Here is a 26,582-nt window from a genome sequence, read left to right on the forward strand (position 1 = left end):
CTTTTAAATCATGCAGTAGCAAAGAGAAATTATGCAAATTTAACCATGACAGTCAAAAGCATGAAACATTGTAAATTAATGGATGTCAATTGAAAATTTATTTTTAATGTCTAATTCATCAGGAGTGGGGCGGGGGAAGGATCTGTATAGGGTGATTATAAAATGTGTTACTGGTCTCCAATGCATGTACCTGCACAGACAGTCACACTTGTGCACAAAGGACACACCATTTTCAGTATTTACCCATGTAATGTAAACTGCAAATTGATGTTTTAATGAAACAGGATGTAGCATCTGGAAGAGTTAGAAATTTAACTTCCTACCTTCACATGTTCCTGCTCAAGAGTGACACAGGGAGCAGTTTAGCAACAAAACCTACATATCTCAAAGGATAACAAAATACGAGGCGGAAAAAACAAAGGGCAACGTGTCAGCTAGGAAAGCAAATCTTTCTATTTCTAATGATTTTTTTTTGTATTTTTTTCAACTTGCAGCTTTTGGCTTCATCTCCCTGTCAGTCTCTGCATCTGCCATAAGGAGTCTCAATTGTGTCCGCTTTATCAGTCACCATTTACTATATTTGACCATTATACTCAATTATATTTGTTTACGTGCTTTTCAATTATTGGGTTTTCAGTTTGGCTTTCCAATCAGTGTGCCTATCTTTGTGTTTGACATAGTGCCCAACAAAATAATCAGTAATTCAATAAGGCAAACGCAGGGTATTGATGTGTTCTGGAAATAAATGTGACACTAAAGGGGCAATTTTAATTCCCGGGCAGGAAGCCGGCTGGGCAGGAGCAGCAGTGGAAGGCATGGCCAATTTTATGGCCAAGCTTCATTTACATCCGGCTGGCCAGTTTCCTGGCAGAAAGAGGCAACTGGCTGACACTGACACATTGGGCACCTACCACAACCTACAGACACATTGGACACGTTTGTATATTTGACAGGTCATACTTGCACAAGACACACAACTTTTTTTCACTCAATAACAAGAAAATAAATGAGAAATATATTTATTGAGATTTTCCAATTCCACTGAGAGGGACCCCTAACTCTGGCCGATCTTCTGGTTTTAATGGTTCGGGTTCTGTAGTCAGCCATGGCTCAGTTGGTAGCACCCTCACCTCCGAGTCAGAAGGTTGTGGGTTCAAGTCCCACTCCAGAGACTTGAGCACAAAAATCTAGGCTGGCACTCCAGTGTAGTGCTGAGGGAGTGCTGCACTGTCGAAGGTGCCGTCTTTTGGATGAGACATTAAACCGAGGCCCCATCTGCTCTCTCAGGTGGACGTAAAAGATCCCATGGCACTATTTTGAAGAGGAGCAGGGGAGTTATCCCCAGTGTCCTAGCCAATATTTATCCCTCAATCAACATCACAAACAAATTATCTGTTCATTATCACATTGCAGTCCTTGGAAGCGTGCCTCAGCACAGGGACACAGGAAAAATCCCTGCTTCCTGTGAAACTAGTAATTTTAAAAATACTTTTTTTCCTTCTCTTTTGAGCGCATGCACTCCATCATTTTGACCTTGATTGCACAGGCCTGGTATCTGGAAAAAAAAATATGGAGGATTCCCCTCTACTGCCATTGGAACTAAATTAGGACTAACAAATATCCTTTGAATCCAGCATTCTGATGACCTATGATTTGCGTTTAGTTTTCACAGCCAAGCTGGGAATAGGAAACAGGTCTTGGGGTTAATACAGCAAGGAGGGGATGCAGCAAGTGTATTCAAGAGCAATTCTCCACCCTTGTTCACCCCAGATCCACTGAAAAGTCAGCAGGGACAGGCACAGAAACCACCTCAGTTTCAGAATTGTATTTGTACAAATAGCAACCAAACCAGCTCAATCTCATCTGTAAATCTCCTTTTGCTTTAGTAATTTCTGGTTCTTTTTCTTGCCAGCATCAAGCTTAAATTAATAGGCACCCACTGTAATATTTGCAATGATTATTCAGATAGCAACATTTATGGTGTGCTCATACTGGACGCGAGTGAACACCATTCCTAATTACCAACAGTGAGAAGTCTTACCCAATCATTTTTTTTCATCTGGCACTACATTAGGATAATTTGAGAGTATGAACCTCTAATTTTTCGAGTGATTATCTACCATTTTCTCTGGTCTCCAGATTATGCATAACCTATGGCCAAAATGATAGGCTGGGAATGTGTTTCCATATATCCAACAATGCATTTCTGAATCAATCAATCAATCAGGCAGTAAGAGGCATTCAAAATAACTCTACCTAAAATATTCCCTCCTCATGAAAAAGTAGTCAGGTTCAGCTTGGGTTTTCCCCAAGCGACACATCTGGAATGCACTGCCTGAAAGGGTGGTGGAGGCAGATTCAATTGTGACTTTCAAAAGAGAATTGAATAAGTACCTGAAGGAAAAAAAATTGCAGGGCTACGGAGAAAGGGCAGGGGCGTGAGACTAGCTGAAGTGTTCTTGCAGAGAACCGTCACGGGCTCGACGGGCCGAACAGCCTCCTTCTGTGCTGTAACCATTCTGTGATTCTATATGGAATATCAGGGGGTGGGGGGAGGGGAGGGAAGCACAAGCCAATTTCCTACCAGTCCAAAGTTCTGCCTTAACTCTAGCTATTAGTGAATCAGTAAACATTGAAAAGATTTACTGTGCCACTATTCACACGGCAAACACAGTCTTAGAAAAACTGCCAGCCTGCCAGTGTTCAATTTAGTTTTGCTTCAAGTAACCAATTTGGTTTTCCATTTGTTGGCTTGTTATCCATTTTAAGTTAATTTACAGATTTGCTATTGTTAGATGTGTTATCTTTTTAAACTTCATCTTACAATGCTTATAAAGGTCCTACCACCACGCAAAAGATATGTTTGATAGACTGCAGTTATTATCCGCAGTGAAGCAAATGTTTCCAATCTTGACAAAGAAAACCAAGGTTTGTCTCAATGGGGAAAAAAAGGCAAGCTTACCTCTTGAATCTGCATACGAACTTTGTTAAAAGCTCTAATCCAATTGGCTTTGGCCCTAGACATATTAGAATGGCCTTCCTCCTCACTTCCGTAACTGAAGAGGTAAAAATAGCATGATAAACACAATTAAAATAACTCTTTCACAGATTGAAATGTCTCACTTAAATTTCCCCTGTAAATTCTACTAAGCAAAGAAACAGGTTAATTGTTATAATTTTTTTTTTGCTAAAGACGTCTCTAGACCTTTTGCTCTGCAATTTTTTTCTACCCACTCCAATTTTCTCCTTTCTTCAAGCTACTCACTTTTGCTAGGACAGCATTCAGCAGGCACCAACAACTCTCTCAGAATCCACTCAAATGGCAATTCTTCAGGTGCGAGCCTAGATACTGTAGTAAGTGTGAAGTGTTCAATTGTGGATCCCGATCTTGTTCTCACCTGATCTCCATACACACATTCTTTTCAGCAACAGGAACCCTGGTTAATTTTCTGTTCCCTAACCCAGAGGCAACCTAACTGCTGCCCAGCTATGATTAGCTAACACTTCAGATACCAGAAATTAACTCTACGACCTCCAGGTCTATATTGCTTCAAGCAACACTATAGTAGCCATTGGTCCTTTGAAGGACATAATGCATTGTAGTAGTGCCTGAAATCTGTTGAATATTTTCAAGAGTTTACTCATACAGATTATTGCAAACTTTTAAAGCAATATTGATCTTAACATATTGTTCAGTCTTTCTGCCCTTTTTGTTTCTGTTCTTTAACATAAATCTCGTCAGGCTTTTAAAAAAATAGTAACTGCCTGCACTAGCAAGTAATGCCAATACGTTTATGAAAAAAATTCCCTTTACCTTCTCTTAAGTTAATAATTAATTAATACATGACCACTTTTTGTTTTGTCTGACCCTCTCTGATGATGATCCAACCATAGGGGTAGATTTTCCCGAACCTGTCGGGAAGAAGGCGGGACTTCCCCTTTCAGGTTTTTGACCCGCCTACTTCGATGTCCGGCCAATCCGCGCGATTTTCCCTTGATTGACCTTGTTGAGCCCGCCCAGTGGGCTCAGCAGGCCAATTAAGGGCCACCCGGAAACAGGTGACGTCACAGACTGCAATTTCATCTATCAAGAGTTCTTGACAGATGAAATATCAGTGTTTTACAGCTGTTTGAAGCTGTGAAACACTGACACGCTGAGCTCTACCATGAGTCATTCTGCACAGACTCAGTTAGAACTCTCAGCAGCACTCAAAGCTGAAGGCTGTCACTTTTGACAGATCGCAGCCGTTCAGCTTTAAGTGCCGGGTGAGTGATGGGCTCCCGACGGCTACAGGAAGAAAGGCTGTGAAGGTAAGTACAGGTAAGTCAAAGTTCTTTACACACTTTAGACACACCAAACACGCTTACCTTTACACTCATGCACCCATCACTCACCTGAGCACCGACATCGCGACCCCTCCAACTCCTTCAACCCGACGGCCCGCCTGCTCTAACCTGGCGTGGTTTGGAGCAGTCGGGAAACCCACACGAAACCCCTCAAAATAGGGATTAGGCTAAAAACTGCCTGTTAACTACCTGTTAACAGGCAGTTAATTGGCACTAATCCCTTCCCGCCTGGTTTTGGCGGGTCCCAGTGCGGGGCGGGTACCCGCCGCCCTTGAAACTTACGTGGGGCGGGGTTTTGGGCTGGATGGTGTCGGGACCCCCAAATTCGGGATTTCCCCCCCCCCCACGCCACACACCTGAACCCCCGCCTGACGGCTCCCCGAAAATCTAGCCCATAGTAACAAGTTGCATTTGTGTAGCCTTTAATGTAATAAAACATCCCAAGTACTTGACATAGGAGAGAGACAGAGGATTTGAGGAGACGTTGAGGATTTAAGATAGACTGACTGAAGACACAGTCAAAAAGGTAAGTTTTGAGCATGATTTTACAGCGCATTCGCACTCTTAAGTTTAAAGTTGGTTTGTAGTCAAAATCACACCAACAATAAATTTGAGTACAAGTCAGGTGTGAAAACCAAACTGTCTCCAGGGAGTTTCACTCTGTTTCAATCCAGTGTCATTCAGGCCGCATTTACATTGTACTGTGATTGCACCTTTAAAGACAGGGAAAGTAGCAGCAAACTGAAGAAAGTGGGAGTTGCAAAGGATGGGTCAAAGAAGGCTGAAAGCTCTGCCACCAGGTGAGAAACACCAAGAGAAAGAGAATGCACAGGAACTCAAGATTAAAGGATTATAGTCCAGGGATGCGATGCAAGACTTGAAGTTGCCAAATTAGGATGGGGCAAGTTCACATCGCAATCCTTTCTAGTGTTTCCCCGAATTGATTTGTCAATCCTGCTTTACTGCAGATTTTCTTCCACCCCTACTGGAATGCAATACCTGAAAAGTACTATTGAATATGCTTCCACCATCTTTTCAAAAGTGAATTGGATATATACTTGAAAAGGAGAAATTTGCATGGCTATGGGGAAAGAGCAGGGGACTAGGACTAATTGGCAGGCTCTTTCAAAAAGCCTGCAGAGATGCAATGGGTCAAATGGCCTCATTTTGTGCTGTATGATTCTATGATTAGTTTTTGGGACAACTCATTTATTTGATTCAGAAACAGGAAATTTTGCTCCAAGTTGCTTTTCTCTCAGTTATTTCATTAACAAGTTGACTTTCCTCTCCAATTATTGATCCAGTTATTGCTTCTTAATCTGTCGCATTTCAATGCCTATATTTTACTCTTAACAGCATGTAGCTAAGCTAAGCATGTCTGTTATAATGAGGTTTTGTTGTACCAACTTATTACAGCAGAAGTTAGCAGAGCCAAATTATACAAGGGCCATTGTGTTATCACTGAGATACAAATATTATTGTTGAAAAGTACTAGGGCAGAATACATTCTACAACCTATACTTTCCAATGTTGCATGATAATTAAACACCTCAAATTACTACAGTACCATTCATGTACTGTTAGCTGTAATGTCATTCATCTACATTGTGTCATTTAGGAACTTCACTCCCCAATAATTGACCATCTTTAAAATATATTGCAGCTCCAACAAACATTTTCAAATTCTTACGTTTCTAGTTGTTTCACTTCAACCTGCTCAGGAGGTATCTCAATTTCAGGTGAAATTTTATCTGGAACAGCAACTTCTTCCTCTTTAGGTTTCTCCTCATAAATTTCTTCCTCCTCCTCCTCCTCCTGTAACTCTTCAGGTTCACTATAAATCTCCAGTGGCTCATTATCTTCTTTGTCCCAGTCCAAGGATTCTTTCTGACAGCTCACTGAGCTGTGGCAGGAGTGGTAAGAATCGCCATCACGCTCGTCATCAATGTCTGAGCCTTGTAGGCTCTCATCTGGATCAAACTCCTCACTGAGCTGGGAGCTGCCCTGGCTCAGCTCTGCAGATGAAGCATACCTGCTGCTACCTGTGGGACTATAAAACAGTGGCAAATATTTAGACTTTTGATTTTACATAACAAAATAATTTGCTACAATACCACTGAATGTAATTTCTAAAACATACAATATAAATTCCAATTGAGAATATGTCCTGTACAGATGGAAGTGACAATAATAAAACATATCCTAAATATATTGGGGATATGATCAAGCTAGTACTGTAGTATGTTAAAAATATATAACTATTGATTGCTTGAACAAGAGGGCAGATATGAGCGCTTGGACAATCTCTAATGGCACTGCTACTCCAGACACTGGCTCTGCTTGGTATTTCACTGACCAGCGCATCTGCCTAAAATTGATAAAACACAACCCAAGTGTGTTCACAGATTTAACCTGTCGTCTGCAATGCTGGAATGTAATACTGGGAACAGAAGGCTGTGAAAAAAGCACCTCAGCTGGGCTACCAAATCAGGACCATGAAAACATTCTTACAAACTTGCTTTCTCATTTCCAAGGGAATTTATTTTGAAAAACTAATTTTGTAAGCTTATTTTCTCAGTTACATAGATTGCTTCTCTATCTGCCCAAGTCAAATAGTGTTCTCCATTCCAGGGAGCAAGCAGTAGACCTAATGTTATTCTGGAGTGAGTCTATCTGAAGGTTTGTGACTGCAAGGACCGACCAAGGAGAAATGGTCACAAGAGGGGGAGACTGACTGGCTCTTATATTTTACTTATTCTAGTAAAGGTGGGGGGGGGGGGGGTGATTTCCTCTGTTCACTATGTGCATCAACAACCTCTAAAATTCTTCACAATACCTCTGAGCATTCACAACAGTAATAAAATCCAGGGAACAAATGACTTTAATACTGGAGTCCCTTAAATTACATTTTATAGAATGGTGGCATCATCTGCAAAAAAATGTATGTGTTTGCCTGCTTATTAAAACACTTATTAAAAGGGCATTGTGATAATGAAAGAGTTTTATAAACTTGTGTGTCTGGGGAGGAAGAACGGGGGCAAATTTATTACAATGTCAAACACAATTTTATAACAATGGGCTGGATTTTCATGGGGAAGGCGGGTTGGGTCCGATGCGGGTGGGAAACCCAGGAGAACGGGTTTCCCACAGGTCCTGCCGACTTTAACGCCGGAGAGGCTGGCTGGCTGCGGCACTGGGCCACGCAGAGAAGGGAGGGATCGGGGGGGGGGGGGAAGAAAAGGTCAGGGACATCGTGTGACCCGGGGGTTTTGGGGGGGGGGGGGGGGGTGGCGAGAAGAGTAGATCGCAGCCGCCGTTGGATCGTTTTGGGGGGGGGGGGGGGGGGGGGGAGGTGAAAGAAGATCAGGGAGGTCGTGGGACCCACAGTTGGTGGGGGGGTGGTCGGGGTTGGAGGAAGATCAGGGCCGGCCTAAGGACTACTAAGGATTATCAGTGGTGTGAGGGGGGTGGTTCCAGGAAGGCGATTGGAGGCCTCATGGGGTGTTCTACAATCGTACAGGGTGGGTTAGACAGGGACCCTGGATCCAGGAGGTAGGTGTAAAGGCACTTAACTCCTGGATGCTGCCGTCCCCACCTTGCTGTAACTTCCGGGTTTTACGAAATGTGTAAAACCCAACTAGCTACAGATAAAAACAAAATGTAGGTTTAATAAGAGGCTTCCAGCCTCATTGTAATATTTAAATTGACGTTCCGCCTCCTGGGAGTGGGTTGGCTGCCCGCCCCCGTTAAAATCGGAAGTGGACTGGTTGGAGCCGGGTTCAGCTCAGGAATCAGATTTTTAACAAATTAACTACCCCCACACTCCAAACCCACCCTTTTTTTTTTAGGTTAAAATTCCCCCCAATGTGTTTAAGAAAATTTATCCCATGTTACATGTTTGTAAATGAGAATGTTTACTTTTTTATATAAAGATTGTCCCCTTTTATATCCCATTATACAGATGTTTCACTTAACATATATTACTGAACATTATACAGTATACATTTGAACTAGAATACTATGAATACTAAAAATTCTTCCAGATTAATGCTAGAAAGAAATAGAAAGAAATGGACTTGCTGTTGATTGCCATAACAGTATTTTTTTTAATGAGCCCAACCTTGTGTGACATTCGTAAACACTTGATTTATTAAAAATCGAAATATTTGGATTTAATCTATAAATTCATTACAATACTAAATAACCTACCTAAGGGATTAGAACATGAGCAATTAAAAGAAAACTTGTCTAATTTATTCCTACAGGTATGTGGCAGTTGAGCTTCAAATACTTGTTTAGCTCAGTCACAGGTTGAGGTGCAATAACCATGGTTACAAAAAGTCCTATTTCTGCCCCATCTGCTGCCAGTCAATTTTACAAAGAAGCACAAATGAGGAGAGCAGTGGCGATGTCCAAAGCCCAATCACCTGCTCAACCATCTGGAAGATTAGCATCAGGTTCAAGCTACAACATTGGCTTTTTTGATTACACCTCTGACGCACTATGGGATGTTTTATATGTTAAAGGCGCTATGTAAATATATAAGGTGTTATTGAAAGGAGGGGAGTAATGGTTAGGCAATATAGTACCTAGCTGAACAGATTGAGTAAAGATCTATAACTCTTTTATGAGTACTCCTAATTAATTTTAGTCAATTAGCATCATAGTTCACACAACTTGAAGTAGGGTAAAAAATAATCTAAACTAGTTGCCACTTCTCTTCCATCAAGTGATTTACAAAAAAAATCTCCCATATTCCAATCTGATGTTTTTAATTAAATACTTAGGAAAGAAAACTGAACAGGGCATTATATGTAGAATAACTCCTAAAGCTTTGCATTCATTTTCAGAAACAGTATCCCAAGATTTAAAAAAGTAAAATATGTCAAGCTGGTGCTGCTAATGATGAACTAACTATAGGTAGAACATATGCAAGCCAACATTTTCCAACTGCAGCAATGAATATTGTACAAACTAAATAAGACTAGCAAGTTGGCATACCTTTCCAATTAAGAGGGTATGGTAGTGTACTGGCTAGGATATAGGACGGACAACCCAGATGTCACGAGTTTAAATCCCACCACAGTATGTTGTGAAATTGAATTCAATAAATCTGATAATGTGTGGGCCAGTACCAGAAAAAAGGACCATGAAAATTGCCTTAAAAACTCAACTGTTATCTAATGTCCTTCAGGGAAGGGAACCTGCCACCCACTACCTGGTCTGGTCTACATGTGACTCCAGCCCACACTCTTAATGCCTTCAGGGCAACTAAGGATGGAAAATAAATGAAGACGTGCCAATGTCCCCCTTCCTAAGAACAAATAATGAAGTATAACACTTTTACTTGGTAACTCCAACAAACATTTTATATTTAAAAAAAAAAAAACTTTTTCTGACCAGTCAAAATAGAAATGGGTTTACACAGATAAACTTAATTAAAGAGCTTTTAAACAAAATTATAGCCTAGAAATTACAATTGCCAATATTAGTGGGCAAACACTTATTCCTCTGTTCACTATTTTAATGGAGACATTAACCCAATTTAAATAAACAGATTAACATCTGTGCCTTAAGGACATTTTACTATGTTCAAGGCACTATATAAATGCAATTTGTTGTTAAAACGGCAAACAGAAGAATAATATTCATCCAGTAATACTAACGAGAGTAATTTCCAGACTTCTATCTTTGTTATGGAAAACTCCTATCCTCCTACTATGGCAAGATCCTACACCTTTCACCATAAAGATGTGGATTGAGCATCCGTTGAACATGTCAGTCTGAGCGTTTAGCATATCGACTTTGCCTACAAATGGAAAACCCATTGCCCCAAAGCACCAGAAGCGAGTTTCCATACATAAAACAAAAGCACAGCACCATTGGTCTCCAGTTGTACAGGAAAAGTGATCTAACCCACAAACACCCCTAAAAAGATAGGATAGTCCCTGTATGACCATAATGTTCCAAAGCACCCACCCTGCCATCCTGATGTATGTTATACTATACACATAGAAAATTATTCTACCAATGTGCCTTCCTATTAATGCCCCATTGAGAACATGTACTATATCAATGTGAAAACTAGTGAATACCTTGACTGTTAATTGAGCATGTTCTTGTTTCAATTTGTAAATCTGTTTGTAATGACTGGTTAACGTTTCTAATATAGCTACAGTGTGCAAGATATCTATACTAGGTATTTTCATCATTTTAAATTAACAAAATAAACAAGAAAAGAAGTGTGTGCGTGTTTAACTTTTCAGAATTATTTCAAAGGGACTGCAATACTATTGACCCATTTTAAGCAAAAGCCATGGAAGAACATAAACCAAGAGGGCCTTTCATCTAAATGTACAGGAGTCACTGCACTTTTAGGAGAAACCTAAAAACTGCTTAATCCTGAAAATAGTTGGTTCTTATGGTTTTGTCACTTACATATAAAATATTTTTTATAAATTCTACTAAACTGGTGATGTTTTACATTTGTTGTATAAGCAATATTTTATTTAAACAGAGTAAGAGATAAGAAATGTAACTAAAAGAATTTTGGTTTGACCAGCAAGTTTGATATAAATAATTATCAAAACTCATTCAGCAGAAAGAATTCTGGGTACTGTGCAGTGAGCTGTAACATTGAAATACAAAAGAACTTGATGCTACTGCCACCAGACTAAAGCTGCCTGTCTTTTCACTACACTAAAAAAAAAAAATCACAAATGGTGAACATATCCTAGCTGGACCATGATTCAGTTCGAACACGCTGTTGTACTTACAAGATTCATGTCATACTGATGTTAATTCATTCCATTATATAATGGAAAGCCAAGGAATAAAAGCATTTCATGAATAATATTCATATGCGCATGTTACTACAGCAATATCAGCAAGGAAGATAATGGTCTGTTTATAACCAGGCAGGTGCAATTCAGTGTTTCTAAAATGGAAGATCAGACCCTACACTAGGTGCTGTTAAACAATATTTTTACCCATCTTTCATTGCCAATAGGAGGGCCCTGAGAGCATCTACCGGGTCTCTGTCACTTCCAATCTGTATCTGATAGCAGCCATGCATGATCAACTTTCATTTATCCATTTCGCATTTGGGGAAGTATCTCCTCTCAGTACTTCCCCACAATAAACGAAAATTCATCATGTGGGACGTACCATTCCCTGGCGAAGCTCGTTTGTATTACTACTTACAGTCCACGGTAGGTGATATTTCAACCAAAAAAAAAGTTAAAAACGGCCCAATATTGCAAAATGATAGGATGTTCACTATAAAGTTAGCACTATAGGTGAGGCAGTGCGTTGGAGTGTTGTTGAGGGCTCAGTCTGTAACAATGAAATCTAATATACACAAAGAGGAAAAGTGAGTAAGGCTATACATGACAGAAACGTACAAACCAGAAGATAGATAAATGAATGCAGGAAAGGATCAAGCTAGGAAAGTGAGGGCAATGGGAAGAAAGTAACTAACAAACATCTGACAGGCTCCACAGGAGGGGTTGGTACATGAACACTAGTGCAGTAAAATATAATGGATCAGCAGCACCCGAGATCTGTAAACCACTTAGTGTAAACTCTACAGTTTTTATAAAGAGGTTCTAAAAATAAGTAAAGCAGAGAATTCAACTTTTGCTGCAAAAGCAAATCTCTTACACATTAGGTAATAAATATTTTGACAAGGATGATTTGGAAGGTTTCAGATTAATACAGACAAATACTCCATATGTTCAGACATTTGGTCAAACAGCATGCAAAATTTATGAATGCAAATTCCTGCCAAAATAAACTGGAAACCACAAGTCTTAAAAAAACCAATTAATTTAAGAACATAAGAAATAAGAGGAGTAGGCCATACGGCCCCTCGAGCCTGCTCCGCCATTCAAGATCATGGCTGATCATCGACCTCAACTCCACTTTCCCACCCAATCGCCATATCCCTTGATTCCCCTAGAGTCCAAAAATCTATCTAGCTCAGCCTTGAATATACTCAAGACTCAGCATCTACAGCCCTCTGGAATTCCAGAGATTCACAACCCTCGGAGTGAAGAAATTCCTCCTCATCTTGGTCTTAAATGGCCTACCCCTTATCCTGAGACTATGCCCCCTAGTTCTAGACACTCCAGCCAGGGGAAACAACCTCTCAGCATCTACCCTGTCAATCCCCTTCAGAATCTTGTATATTTCAGTGAGATCACCTCTCATTCTTCTAAACTCCAGAGAGTATAGGGCCATTCTACACAATCTCCCATCATAGGACAGCCCTCTCATCCCAGGAATCAATCTAGTGAACCTTTGTTGCGCGCCTCCAAGACAAGTATATCCTTCCTTAGATAAGGAGACAAAAACTATGCACAGTACTCCAGGTGTGGTCTCCTGTACAATTGTAGCAAGACTTCCTTACTCTTATACTCCAACCCCTTTGCAATAAAGGCCAACATGCCATTTGCCTTCCTTATTGCTTGCTGTACCTGCATGCTAGTTTTCTGTGTTTCTTGCACGAAGACACCCAAATCTCTCTGAACACCAACATTTGAAAGTTTCTCACCATATAAAAAATATTCTGTTTTTCTATTCTTCCTACCAAAGTGAATAACCTCACATTTCCCCACATTATACTCCATCTGCCACCTTACTGCCCACTCACTTAGTCTATCTATATCCCTTTGCAGACTCTGTTCTCCTCACAGCTTACTGTCCCACCTAGCTTTGTATAGTCAGCAAACTTGGATACATTACACGCGGTCCCTTCATCTAGGTCATTAATATAGATTGTAAATAGCAGAGGCCACAACACTGATGCTTGTGGCACTCCACTAGTTACAGCCTGCCAATCTGAAAAAGATCCGTTTATCCCTACTCTGTTTTCTGTCTGTTAACCAATCCTCTATCCATGTTACTATATTACCCCCAGCCCCATGCGCCCTAATCTTGTGTTATAACATTTTACGTGGCACCTTATTGAATGCCTTTTGGAAATCCAAAATATACTACATCCGCTGGTTCCCCTTTATCTACCCTGCTAGTTACATCCTCAAAAAACTCTAATAAATTTGTCAAACACGATTTCCCTTTCATAAAACCATGTTGACTCTGCCTAATTATGTTATGATTTTCTAAGTGCCCTGATACCACTTCCTTAACAATGGATTCCAGCATTTTCCCCGACGACTGACGTCAGGCTAACTGGCCTGTAGTTCCCCGTTTCTTCTCTCCCTCCTTTCTTGAATAGCGGTACAGGTAGACTACCCTTTATCCGGACTTCCGAAAACCGAAACCCTCTAAAAACCGAAGGTTTTTTCGTTCAGCGTAAGTCGTGCGTACGAACGAAAAAACCTTCGGTTTTTAGAGGGTTCCGGTTTCGGAAGTTCGGATAAAGGGTAAGTAGTGCGCACGACCCCCTGCCGACCCCCCCCCCCTCCCCGCGGACCCCGCCGGCCCCGACAACCGCCGACCCCCCCGGCCCCGACAACCGCCGACCCCCCCGCGGACCCCGCCGACCCCGCCAGCCCCGACAACCGCCGACCCCCCCGCGGACCCCGCCGGCCCCGACAACCGCCGACCCCCCCGGCCCCGACCCCCGCCGACCCCGACTGACTTACGCTGAGCGTCAGCGTAAGTCGTGCGCACGACCCCCCGCCGACCCCCTCCGACCCCCCCCCCCCCCCGCGGACCCCTGCCGACCCACCTTCCGAAATCCGAAATTCTCCTTTATCCGAAACTCGGCTGGTCCCGAGGTTTTCGGATAAAGGATAGTCTACCTGTATTACCTTTGCGACATTCCAATCTGCTAGGACCATTCTAGAATCTAAGGAATTTTAGAAGATCAAAACCAATGCATCCACTATCTCTTCAGCCACCTCTTTTAGAACCTTAGGATGTAGGCAATCATGTCCAGGGGATTTGTCAGCTTTTAGTCCCATTAGTTTCTCTAGTATTTTTTCTCTACTTATATTAATTACATTAATTTCCTCACCCTCATTAGACCCTTGGCTCTTGAGGAAAGGGACTCAAATACATACATACATTAATGTTAAATTTTATAGCTACAGAGAGGGTAAAGAAATCTAGGTAATTATGATAAAATGTTTTTCACCAATAATGGCCTACTCCTGTTCCTGTATTCTTCTCTGATTGGTTAATGTTTTTCTGTTTTCTAATTAGTTATTTTCTCCTTTCTGATTCACTAATTATATTCTACAATGACCGTTAAATTCTCCAGAAAGAAATGGAATTCATCCTATGAGGAGGAAAACTATATACTACTGTTGTTTTGAAAACTGCACCTGCAGGAATCCTTAATGTCAAAGCCAAAGAATAGATCACAGTCAGTCTCACTCCTTGTTGCCTCTACAATAACACCTCTCAGAAGTCTAGGATCACCAGCACTGGTAGGAGGGGAAAATTGTGTGCAATTACAGCAGCGTAAACTTTTAGGGCTAGAAATTCATCTATTTACCACCACTCTGCAGCACCATGAAATGGTGAAAAAATGGCGGCCACCACTCTTCTGCCAATTGGTGGTGGGTCCCACAGCGTCGGCCACCATTTTCCCCCCTCCCTTTGTGCTGCCAGTAACTGGCAGCGTCCTGGGAAAAAGATGGCGCTGCGGTGAAATCAATCGCCGCGCAACGCCGACTTAACGTCACCACTCCAAACTTCAACTCTAGCGCTGAATTCAGCGTTGGGTCCCAAGCACGCCAGGTAAACCTCGCATGCAAGCAGGCTGACAGTGGCGATGTCAGCACCTCTTAAAGGGACACACACATCATTCAGGTAAGTTATGAAGAAATTATAATTAACCTGTAAAAAACACTGGTTCAGCCTCAACTGGAGTATTGTGTCAAATTCTGGGCACCGCACTTTAGGAAGGATATGTAGGCCTTAGAGAGGGTGCAGAAAAGATTTATAAGAATGATTCCAGGGATGAGGGACTTCAGTTACGAGGATAGGCTGGACAAGGTGGGATTGTTCTCCTTCGAGCAGAGAAGGTTGAGAGGAGATTTGATAGAGGTGTTCAAAATCATGAGGGGTCTGGACAGAGAAGAGAGAGAGAAACTGTTCCCTTTGGCAGAAGGGTCGAGAACCAGAGGACACAGAATTAAGGTGATTGGCAGAAGAACCAAAGGCGATATGAGGAAAAACTTTTTTTACTCAGCGAGTGGTTAGGATCTAGAATGCAATGCCTGAAAGGGTGGTGGAGGCAGATTCTATCACGGCTTTCAAAAGGGAGTTGGATAAGTACCTGAAGGAAAAGAATTTGCAGGGCTATGGGGAAAGGGCGGGGAGTTGGACTAGCTGAACAGCTTGACGGGCTGAATGGCTTTCTTCTGTGCTATAACCATTCTATGATTCTAAGTTTGGATTTAAGCTTTTGGACTGGGTTTGTTTGATGTTATTGAAATAATGGCTTGCTGCAATAGATGTTAAAAGTTTTTTTTTTTTTTTTTAAAGTGTGTAGGGAGTGCTGCTGGATGCTTGCAGGGCCTCGAATGGTAAAGGAAGGCCTCTGAGAAGACAGAAAATGCTACAAATACTCAGCAGGTCATGCAACATCCGTGGAGAGAGAAACAGAGTTCACGTTTCAGGTTGAGATGCTGCCTGACCAGCTGAATATTTCCAGGATTTTATGCTGGCATTTCAAATTTACAGCATCCGCTCACAGAGGGAAGAGGAAGACGCCGAAGAGGAGGAAACAGAAGGAAAGATGCAACCCAGACAGCTCCTTTCTGGCCAGGATATCCAGGGCAGAATCATCTGCCTGCAATACCAGTGACCACAACCCCAGCCAGATCACCAACAACGATGAGTCAGCCTACAGGGAGGAGGTCCAGCATCTCGTGAAGTGGTGTGCCGATAACAACCTGGCCCTTAACATCAAGAAAACCAAAGAAATCATTGTGGACTTCAGGAAGTCCAAAGGCAGAAGTCACACCCCCATCCACATCAATGGGGCTGTGGTGGAAAGGGTGGACAGCTTTAAGTTCCTCGGAGTCCACATCACGGAAGACCTCTCCTGGTCCCTCAATACCTCCTCTCTGGTGAAGAAGGCCCAGCAGCGCCTATATTTCCTAAGGAGGCTGAAGGGATGTAACCCGTCACCCCTGATCCTCTCTAACTTTTACCGCTGCACAATAGAGAGCATCCTGACAAACTGTATCACAGTATGGAATGGCAGCTGTAGCTACTATGACCGGAAAGCCCTGCAGCGGGTAATCAAAACTGCCCAACGCATTACCGGCACCCGACCATAGAGCACATATACCAGAAACGCTGTCTACGGAGGTCACGGTCCATCATCAAAGACCCTACCCACCCCAGCCACAGTCTGTTCGCCCTCCTGCCATCTGGGAGACGCTACAGATGCATTCGCACCCGTACGACCAGATTTAGGAACAGCTTCTTTCCCAGGGCTGTCATCCTACTGAACTCCACAAATAAACTCTAAAGCCTGCACATCTGCCAATGCACTTTATTATGGTTATGTTTATGTTAATGTATTACAAGCCAAATGTATGTTGAATGTTTAAATGTCTTAATCTAAATGTACACTCTCGGGAGCCGCAAGCCTACATTTCGTTGTACTGCACTTGTGCACTAACAATGACAATAAAAGTTGATTTGATTTGATTTGAATTCCCCTTTCCACACTTTACCTTCCCTCTGTTACTGACGATCACAGCATCCTCTTGGCCACAATACTGAAATAAAAGCCCCCACAAAGCAAACCTTCCAATCCAACTTTATACATCTATCCATTCAATATGACATCAAGAAATCAACTCATCACCCTTATGCATTCTCTTAGTGATGGTCTTGTATGTGCCTTTGCCTATCCTACTGATGTCACTCAGTGCTACCCCAGTCACTCCAGCATGGCTGGTGGAAGGCTCCAGACTTTCAGTGGGGGACATTGCAAATGGCCTTGCTGGTCAACCTTCAGGAGCTGGTGGCTGAGAGTGTCAAATCAAGTGACAGTGTTTCTTCTTCACTCTCCTCTCCCTCTTCTTGGTCAACCACTAGCTGGGCAGGCTGTATTTTTTGGGTGTGTGAAATGAGGCAGGCACAAGGGTAGGGTTGTGGTAATGAGAGGACGGGAAAGAAAGAAGTGCATGCCAGAAGAACAATAATATGAGGATACCAGCACCTTTTATCCTTTCAGCCCCGCTGCTGGCCTGGGACTCAACCATGCCCCTGCCAAGAATGGCCTGCACAGTCTTCTCCAAGGGGGTGAAGTGAGGCTAGGAATGGGAGATGTGCCTCGTGATTGGTGCAGAGTGTTGGTAGATGAGTGATTGGAGGTGGGGGTCGTGCATTGAGCAGTGTGTGAGGCCTAGTGGTGCAGTTGGTAGGAGACGTCTTTTGAAGATGCATTCACTGACCTTGACCAGTGGTCCATAAGAACATAATAAGTAGGAGCAGGAGTAGGCCATACGGCCCCTCGGGCCTACTCCGCCATTCAACAGGATCATGGCTGATCCGAATCTAGACTCGCGTCCACTTCCCTGCCCTCTCCCCGTAACCCCTAATTCCCTTATCTGCTAGGTAACTGTCTATCTGTTTTAAATTTATTTAATGTTGCAGCTTCCACAGCTCTCTGGGGTAGCAAATTCCATAGATTTACTACCCTCTGAGTGAAGAAGTTTCTCTTCATCTCAGTTTTGAAACGGCAGCCTCTTATTCTAAGATTATGCCCCCTAGTTCTAGTCTCACCCATCAGTGGAAACATCCTCACCGAATCCACCCGATCAAGCCCCCTCACAATCTTACATGTTTTGGTAAGATTGCCTCTCATTCTTCTGAACTCCAATGAGTAGAGGCCCAACCTACTTAACCTTTCCTCATACGTCAACCCCCTCATCTCTGGAATCAACCGAGTGAACCTTCTCTGAACTGCCTCGAGAGCAAGTATATCTTTTCTTAAATATGGAAACCAAAACGGCACGCAGTATTCCAGGTGTGGCTTCACCAATACCCTGTGTAACTGCAGCAAGACTTCCCTGTTTTTATACTCCATCCCCCTTGCAATAAAAGCCAAGATTCCATTGGCCTTCCTGATCACCTGCATACTAACTTTTTGTGTTTCATGCACCAGGACCCCCAGATCCCTTTGTACTGTAGCACTTTGCAGTTTCCCTCCATTTAGATAATAACTTGCTCTTTGATTTTTTCTGCCAAAGTGCATAACCTCACACTTTCCAGTATTATATTTCATCTGCCAAGTCTCTGCCCACTCACTTAGCCTGTCTATGTCTTTTTGCAGGTTTTTTATGTCCTCCTCACTCACTGCTTTCCCTCCCATCTTTGTATCGTTGACAAACTTGGATATGTTGCACTCAGTCCCTTCCTCCAAATCATTAATATAGATTATAAAGAGTTGGGGTCCCAGCACTGACCCCTGTGGAACACCACCAGTTACTGATTGCCAGCCCGAGACCGAACCATTTATCCCAACTCTCTGTTTTCTGTTAGATAGCCAATCTTCCACCCATGCCAGTATATTACCCCCAATCCCGTGATTTTTTATCTTGATCAGTAATCTTTTGTGTGGCACCTTGTCAAATGCCTTCTGGAAGTCCAAATACACCACATCCACTGGTTCCCCCTTATCCACCCTGTATGTTACGTTCTCAAAAAATTTGAGCAAATTTGTCAAACATGACTTCCCCTTCACAAAACCATGCTGACTCTGTCCTATTAAATTATGTTTATCCAAATGCCCTGTTACTGTTTCCTTAATAACGGACTCCAACATTTTACCAACCACAGATGTTAGGCTAACTGGTCTATAGTTTCCAGCCTTTTGTCTACTTCCCTTCTTAAATAAGGGCGTTACATTAGCAGTTTTCCAATCTGCCGGGACCTTTCCTGAGTCCAGGGAGTTTTGAAAAATAATCACCAATGCATCCACAATCCCTACCGCGACTTCTCTCAAGACCCTAGGATGTAAGCCATCAGGTCCGGGGGATTTATCCGCCTTAAGTCCCATTATTTTACCGAGTATCACCTCCTTAGTGATTTTAATCGTGTTTAGCTCCTCCCCCCCCCCCCCCCCCCATAGCCCCCTGTTTGTCCAGTGTTGGGATATTTTTATAGTGTCCTCTACTGTAAAGACTGATACAAAATATTGGTTCAGCGTTTTTGCCATCTCCATGTTCCCCACCACTAATTTCCCGGTCTCATCCTCTAAGGGACCAATGTTCACTTTAGCCACCCTTTTTCTTTTTATATAACTGTAGAAACTTTTGCTATCCGTTTTTATATTTTTTGCTAGTTTACTTTCATAATCTATCTTCCCTTTCTTAATTAATCTTTTAGTTATTGTTTGCTGGCTTTTAAATGCTTCCCAATCTTCTATCCTCCCACTAGATTTGGCTACTTTATATGCCCTTGTTTTCAGTTGGATACTATCCTTTATTACTTTACTAAGCCACGGATGGCTATCTTTTCTTTTACTCCCCTTTTTCCTCAGTGGAATATATTTTTCTTTAAAGTTGTGAAATATCTCCTTGAATGTAGACCACTGCTCTTGTACTGTCCTACACTTTAATCTATTTTCCCAGTCCACTTTAGTCAATTCTACTCTCATACCTTCATAGTCTGAGGTCATGAAGCTTCTTTGGTGGGGGCAACACTGCTAGCAATGACGGGCTCGGTGATGTCGTTCCACATTCGTCTTTCTGGAGTGCCTCCTGGCCCCTGTGGGTAGAGGACCTGTCTTGCAGTGTTGACCCCCTGCACAAAGTTGGACTGCTGTGCGCGAGACCCTGGGTGCCCCTTCCCTGGCCTGCTGAGCCATGTGTGTTAATGCTGAAGCAGTTTTGCCATTTTTTGAGGTTCGGAAGGGAATTCAGATTGAAGAGCTGAATAATCACATTTGGGACTTCTTTTTAATGTTACTTTTTTTTTGAAAGGCAGTAAGGGCTGAAAACTGCATTTTTTTCCACTGCAGTTGAATTTGTATTAGTTCTGAGAGCATTGCCCCTTTAACTCATAAACCTTTTAATTGTCCACAATTCCTTGCGAGCTCCAGCCTCACTCCCAGAGGTTGTGTGAAGCTCGATCGCCACTTCAGGGCAGGAACTTCGCCTCGGAGGTCTCCACTAATGCCAGCAGGAGGGCATTGCATGGAAGGTTAGCGCTGTGCCACCAATCTCCAACACCGGCAACTTTCATGGCAAACACGAATTTCTAGGGCTTAATCTTTTGCTTGCAAAGCATGATAATACAGTCTTTAAGCCACAACATCTTGAAATAACTAAAATAACTAATCAATGTCTAGTTACTGTTCTGTAATTGTGTGAAATCGGGGGGGGGGGGGGCGGGAGTGATTGAGCAGATGGTGCTTGCATGGGAAATGGATAAGGAAGCAAAATTTGAGAGGACAGAACATTGTACAAATGTCCTTGTGGTAAGAATGCATTAAAAATCTTTGGGGTTGACAGGTTCCCAGAGATAGAATGAATGTGCTGGGTGATAAGGCAACTAGTATTTACTGATGCCAAATGCAATACCAGAGTGCTAATTCAGCAGAAGGATGCCATCTGGTCAGCCACTCTCTCAATGTAATAAAGTTCATGTAAAGTCAGGGGAACAAAGGGGAGTTGCAGCAAGAGCAGAATACTAGCTGCCATGTAGCAGTGATAAGAAAGGGTTCACACCCAGGCAGCGAGCTGCGGTGAACCTCCAGAGAAAATGAGATGTTCGCTGGCCATGCTCCCAGGAGAAGTTAACTACTACATCCTGCACGCTTTCATACTATTATGGTGAATGCTGCATCTTTTGCTGGACATGGAGCTTCCATCATTAAATAAAGATTAAATTGATATTTTTATGCATATAAATATCCATGTCTAATTTGTGAAGCCTGAAACCAAATTATATTTAAAGACGAGACATGGTGACTAAATTATATCACACTCATTGTATCCTGCTCTGGCTGCAGGAGTACCTAGACATATAATGGAGGCATCAGCCACAGCTCCCAATAACTATTCATAGAGTTGATTATCTTTTCTTAAATGTTCTGGTACAGCATGTGGAGACTGGGTATTGAATGTATCTATGTACAATGACATTCTAAACATTACAAATGGCCTGTATTTACATTAACTAGAATAATTTTTATTCATGCGCGCAAAGGAATTATATACTGGTACATGTACTTCAGCATGTGTGCAATCTAGAACACTCTTAAATTTCTGATATTTGGCAATGCCTCTTTTCCCATATTTACCTTCTTGTCATCCTATGCTTTGTTTGTTTTGTGCAAGCGTATTTTAACCCTATTTGACTGTGGCTTATAACACACATGCCTGACAATGGCACTTGAGGTACTAAATTACTGGTTGATTTATTTTAGTCAGGTCCAAACCTTAATACAGTAACTGGTTGAAATGGTGATTTACTGCTGGAGTGCTAATGCATTTAGCCTGTGATTAATCAATAATGTAAATTGTGCCTTAGTAGTAATGTCAAAGCATATGTTTATCAAAGTAACCATTCCATTATGAACACTAAGTGGGCACTATCGAGGCTGCAAGCAGGAAAATGGCACCCCGAGTCTTAAAATGGACACTGACTGCAAGAATGAATCTCAGTGAATCACGCTTTGGAACATTGCATCTCTTTTCAAGATATTATAATATATAATGTAACAAGTACTGCTGTATTTAATAGCTGTTATCCATGTCAAATTTAACTTCTTTATCTTTAATTAGAACATTACTGGTACAAACCACATCAATAAAAAAATTAGCAAGAGGTCATCCCCAGGGAGGAAATTTGGTATAAAACATTTCTCACAGGGCCACTCTACACAGAACACAAAGCTGGGCTCAGTTTTCCATTCAATAACTGTGAATGCGCCTATGATCTAGCCTTTTTAATGTTTATGTTCAAATGCAAGGAGTTATGGGAGTGTCTCAATGGCACAATATGTTTAAGGAAAAGCAAAACATTTGCCAATGGGGAGGGAGAGAAAATTGCAAGAAGGAAAAATTCAGGAGAAAACCATCTCCAAGCATTCACTCAAAATTAGAGAATCATAATCCTAAAATTAGAGCTAGGCCATTTAGGAGTGAAATCAGGAAGCACTTTTTCCACACAAAGGATAGCCAAAATCTGGAATTCTCTCCCCCTCAAGGGGCTGAATGGCCTACTCCTGTTCCTATAGAGTCCTACAGCACAAACGGCATTCGATCCATTAAGTCTGCACTGCTATTTTTCTCCACATGAACCATTTAGTCTAATCGTAAACCCAATAATTTTTTTCAAGCAATTATTAAATTCCATTTTAAAAGAATTACAGACTGCTTCAACAACAGTTGGTGGTAGAGAATTGCAAATTCCAAGCACCCTCGACGTAAAGGATTTTTTTCTAAACTTCCCTTTAATTCTTTTGTGAGTACGTCAGTTATGCTTTCTCGTTAACTTCTCACTGACCAGTGGAATCAGTCTACCACTATTGACCACATCATAAAGCCCCTCGGGTCTTCTTTAATGTGCTCAGCTCTCGTGGAAAAAGCACTAACTTCTCAAATTCCCTCTTCATGCATATAATCATTCAACTTCGATAACGACCTAGTGAATCTACACGGCACCTTTTGCATCACTTTTATAGCCTTCCTATAATGTGGTGCCCAAACTTGTAGACAATACTCCAGCTGCGGTCTAAGATCTTACACAAACTCAACATTACCTTCTTGCTTTTGTATTCTATGGCCTTTATATATAAAACCAAGGATTCCATTCGACTTTTTATGTTCTTATCTACTTCTCCATTTAAAATCTTACAGTTTAAGGTGTATTTCTTTCCTATTCTTACTTCCAAAATGTATTACTTCACACTTTTTCTACACTGACTTGTATCTGCACCGATCCGCCCACCCACCAGCTTATCTATGTCCTCCTACAATCTTTCATAATCTTCATTGGAATCTGCCATACACCTGTCCAATTTAGTGCAAACAGCAAATGTCAATATTGTTCTCTCAATCATTTAGATATAATAATAAAAACAGCCGCCTCAACACAGGCCACTATGGAACACCACTAACCATATCTTTCAAGTCCAAGAAACTTCCTTTTATCTACCCTTTGCTTTCTGCCCTCAGCATTAATTTCATGTGCCATTACTTTGCCATAATTCTCTTATGTGGAAGCTTATCAAAAAAAAATGTATTCCTCTTTTATTTCTTCAAAGTATTCTAGAAGGTCAGTCTAACATTGTGTTTTATATGTCTGTGCTGAGGAACCTTTATTAACTCATGTTTTTTTCCAAGTGCCTAGTAATTTTATCTCTTATTATAGACTAGTGGTTTAGCAATAAATGAAGTACAACTAATTGACCTGCAATTTCCTGGCTTATCCCTACCTCCATTTTGGAAGAGGGGAGTCAAATTTGATATCTTCCAGTTGTCTGGCAAAACTTGGCTTTCCATAGAATGTTGTAGCATTTTGTTAGAAACTATTTTTTCTCCAGCTTCCCCTGGGATCCTTGGATGTAAAACAACCAGGACTGAGTGGCTTGACTAACTTAAGTTTGAGCAACTTTTTTAATACCATTTCTCTTTGAATAGTAACCTCTGCTAACTGTTTTTCATCCTTATCAGGTGATTCTACAATCTCAATATCGTAGTCCCAAAATCTACCTCCTCCATGAGAACTGAGGCAAAGTACTTACTGTAATTAGTATTTGTGTCATTCCACACTCCACTACAAGCATTCTTCATTTACCTCTTAGCAGCCCTGCCCCTATTTTGACTGACTATTTACTATTCATGTGCCTACCTTTTGTTGCTCGTTATCCCTCTTAGCTCATCTAATCTCCCTGTTTGTAACTTTCCTATATTCTTTATATTTGTCTTAGCCTTCAATCCGGCCTGTAATTTTTTTTAAGTTTCATATTTGATTTAATCTCTGTTTATCCATGGAACCCCTGCCTTTATTACACTTTTTTTCCTTATAGGAATACACTGGATTTGTATCCGGTTTACATATTTTTCATTGCTGATCTACAACTCTGCCTATTTTTCCTTCCAGTTACTCGGGTGAGGGGTCTTTGTTTTTTTTCCCCCCAGTCAAGTACCCTTATCCTGGACTTTCTTTTTCTATTCTTATACTGAATCGAACATATTCTGGCTACTGTTTCCCAAGTGTTTCCCTACCACAAGGCCAAGCTGCTGCTCTCAGGTCTCAGTTCAGAAGCACCATCCACCTTTTTGAATGTGCTAGATAGCAGCACAGGTTGTGGAGCCCTACAATTTTCTCATTCCTCCTCTTGGAGAAGTGCCTCATGCAGACAGCTCATATTAGATTGGAATACTGTATTCCTGTGTGTGGGAGGTGTCTGGGCAATGAACCCACAGCATGCAGAAACATGTTACACGTCAAGTATTTGGTACCATGAAAGCATGCAATTTTGCTCAATAAAAGTCTCCTGCATTTTATACATTTTGACTTTTTTTTATAAAAGCAGTTCTTTCAGAAGTTGTCTAATTTAATCAGAAGCAAATTAAGTCCCGATTCTGGCATGGTATAAGTCTATCCTGCTTGATAACAGAACTTATTTTCCTGGCATCTTATGAACTGCTGCATCAGTAGCAGATATGTACAGTTCAAAATTTTGATTACACAAGTAGACTAATCTCATGACTATGACCTATTGGCATGCAGCAATGCTGTTGTGTACACAACAGGCCACAAAGATATGGCAAACATTCATAAGTCTGTGGAAGTCAAAAATAACTTAAAGCACAATAAATGCATCCCAAAGATTCTCTAAATTCAATAAAATTATTAGCAAACCCATGGTATTTTTCTTCAACAGAGCTGAATGGGGGCCATACACCCAGAATGCAAGAAAGGTCCCGTTTGCATTGGCACAGCAAGGTCAAACACAGTCAGAAAGTTAATTCAGTGATTGACCCACTTGATCCATATATTAGCACTTTCAAAAGAGAATTAGATCATTCCAGAGACATCTCCGATCACTGAAAAAAATCAACAATATAGAAATTGCGAGTTGTTGTCAATATACAATGGTAGAGCAGTGTTAACTATTGTACACACCCTAAATTCTCTTCCAATTTAATATACTGATCAACTCATTTTGTTTGGATAGGGTTCCCCTTGTCCTCACCTTTCACCCCACCAGCCTCCACATTCAACGGATCATCCTCCGCCATTTCCGCCACCTCCAACGTGATCCCACCACCAAACGTATCTTCCCCTCCCCTCCCCTTTCAGCATTCCGTAGGGACCGCTCCCTCCAAGACACCCTAGTCCACTCCTCCATCACCCCTTCCCCTTTGCCTGGCACCCTTCCCGTGCAAGCGCAGGAGATGTAACACCTGCCCTTATACCTCCCCCCTTCCCACTGTCCAGGGCCCCAAACACCCCTTCCAGGTGAAACAGTGATTTACTTGTACTTCTTGCAATCTAATATATTGTATTCGCTGTTCACGATGTGGTCTCCTCTACATTGGGGAGACCAAACGCAGATTGGGCGACCGCTTTGCGGAAAACCTCCGTTCAGTCCGTAAGGGTGACCCCGAGCTTCCGGTCACCTGTCATTTCAATTCACCGTTCCATTCTCACTCAGACCTCACCGTCTGCGGCCTCTTGCATTGTTCCATAGAAGCTCGAGGAACAGCACCTCATCTTCCAATTAGGCACGTTACAGCCTCCCAGACTCAATATCGAGTTCAACAAATTTCCGATCATAACCTCGGCTCCTATTATATTTTCATATTTTTATCCACTTTTAGTTTGTGCCTTTTCCTCTCTCCCACATGACAGCTGTCTTTCACTCTGCCAGCGCATTTCACACTTCATCTAGAGCCATTGTTTCTTTACCTGTCCTATTACCATCTCGTCTCACCTTGAATATCTCTTCATGTCTCTTCTTTCATCCCCTCCCCCATTTCCCAGCCCCAAACTGCCTTTTAATCTGTTTCATTTCCTGCCTTTTTTTCTCAGTTCTGAAGAAGGGTTTCAACCTGAAACGTTGGCCCCGATTTTCTCCCAGCCGTCGGGCGGGTTTTCAGGCGGGCGGGGGCTAAAAAAAAAAAAAAACCAGAAATACGGGGTCGCGACACACCCACCCCCCCCCCCCGCCCGACTTTCACCCCCGTGATTCAGCGCGACCCGAATCAGTCCCGCCCGCCGCAGGCGGGAATGGTCGGCGGGAGCCTAATGATCAATTATTGGCATTTTAATCCTATTTT

General features: G+C 42.0%; 1 protein-coding gene across 1 annotated transcript in view; it reads right to left on the minus strand.

Annotated features, from left to right (window-relative positions):
• The window catches only part of LOC147108174 (protein unc-13 homolog A-like), a 470,724-nt gene that overhangs the window by 243,631 nt on the left and 200,511 nt on the right, over positions 1-26,582 (minus strand). Inside the window, exons 10-11 of the mRNA XM_086004706.1 lie at positions 6,038-6,397; positions 2,963-3,056 (exon numbers count right to left, since the gene is read on the minus strand). Coding sequence (XP_085860832.1) covers positions 2,963-3,056; positions 6,038-6,397 — 454 coding nt within the window. The remainder of the gene's footprint in view (positions 1-2,962; positions 3,057-6,037; positions 6,398-26,582) is intronic.

This window comes from Somniosus microcephalus, chromosome 13, assembly GCF_052327205.1.
Source record: "Somniosus microcephalus isolate GS21.2 chromosome 13, FLI_Smic_1.0, whole genome shotgun sequence".
Classification (NCBI taxonomy): Eukaryota; Metazoa; Chordata; class Chondrichthyes; order Squaliformes; family Somniosidae; genus Somniosus; species Somniosus microcephalus.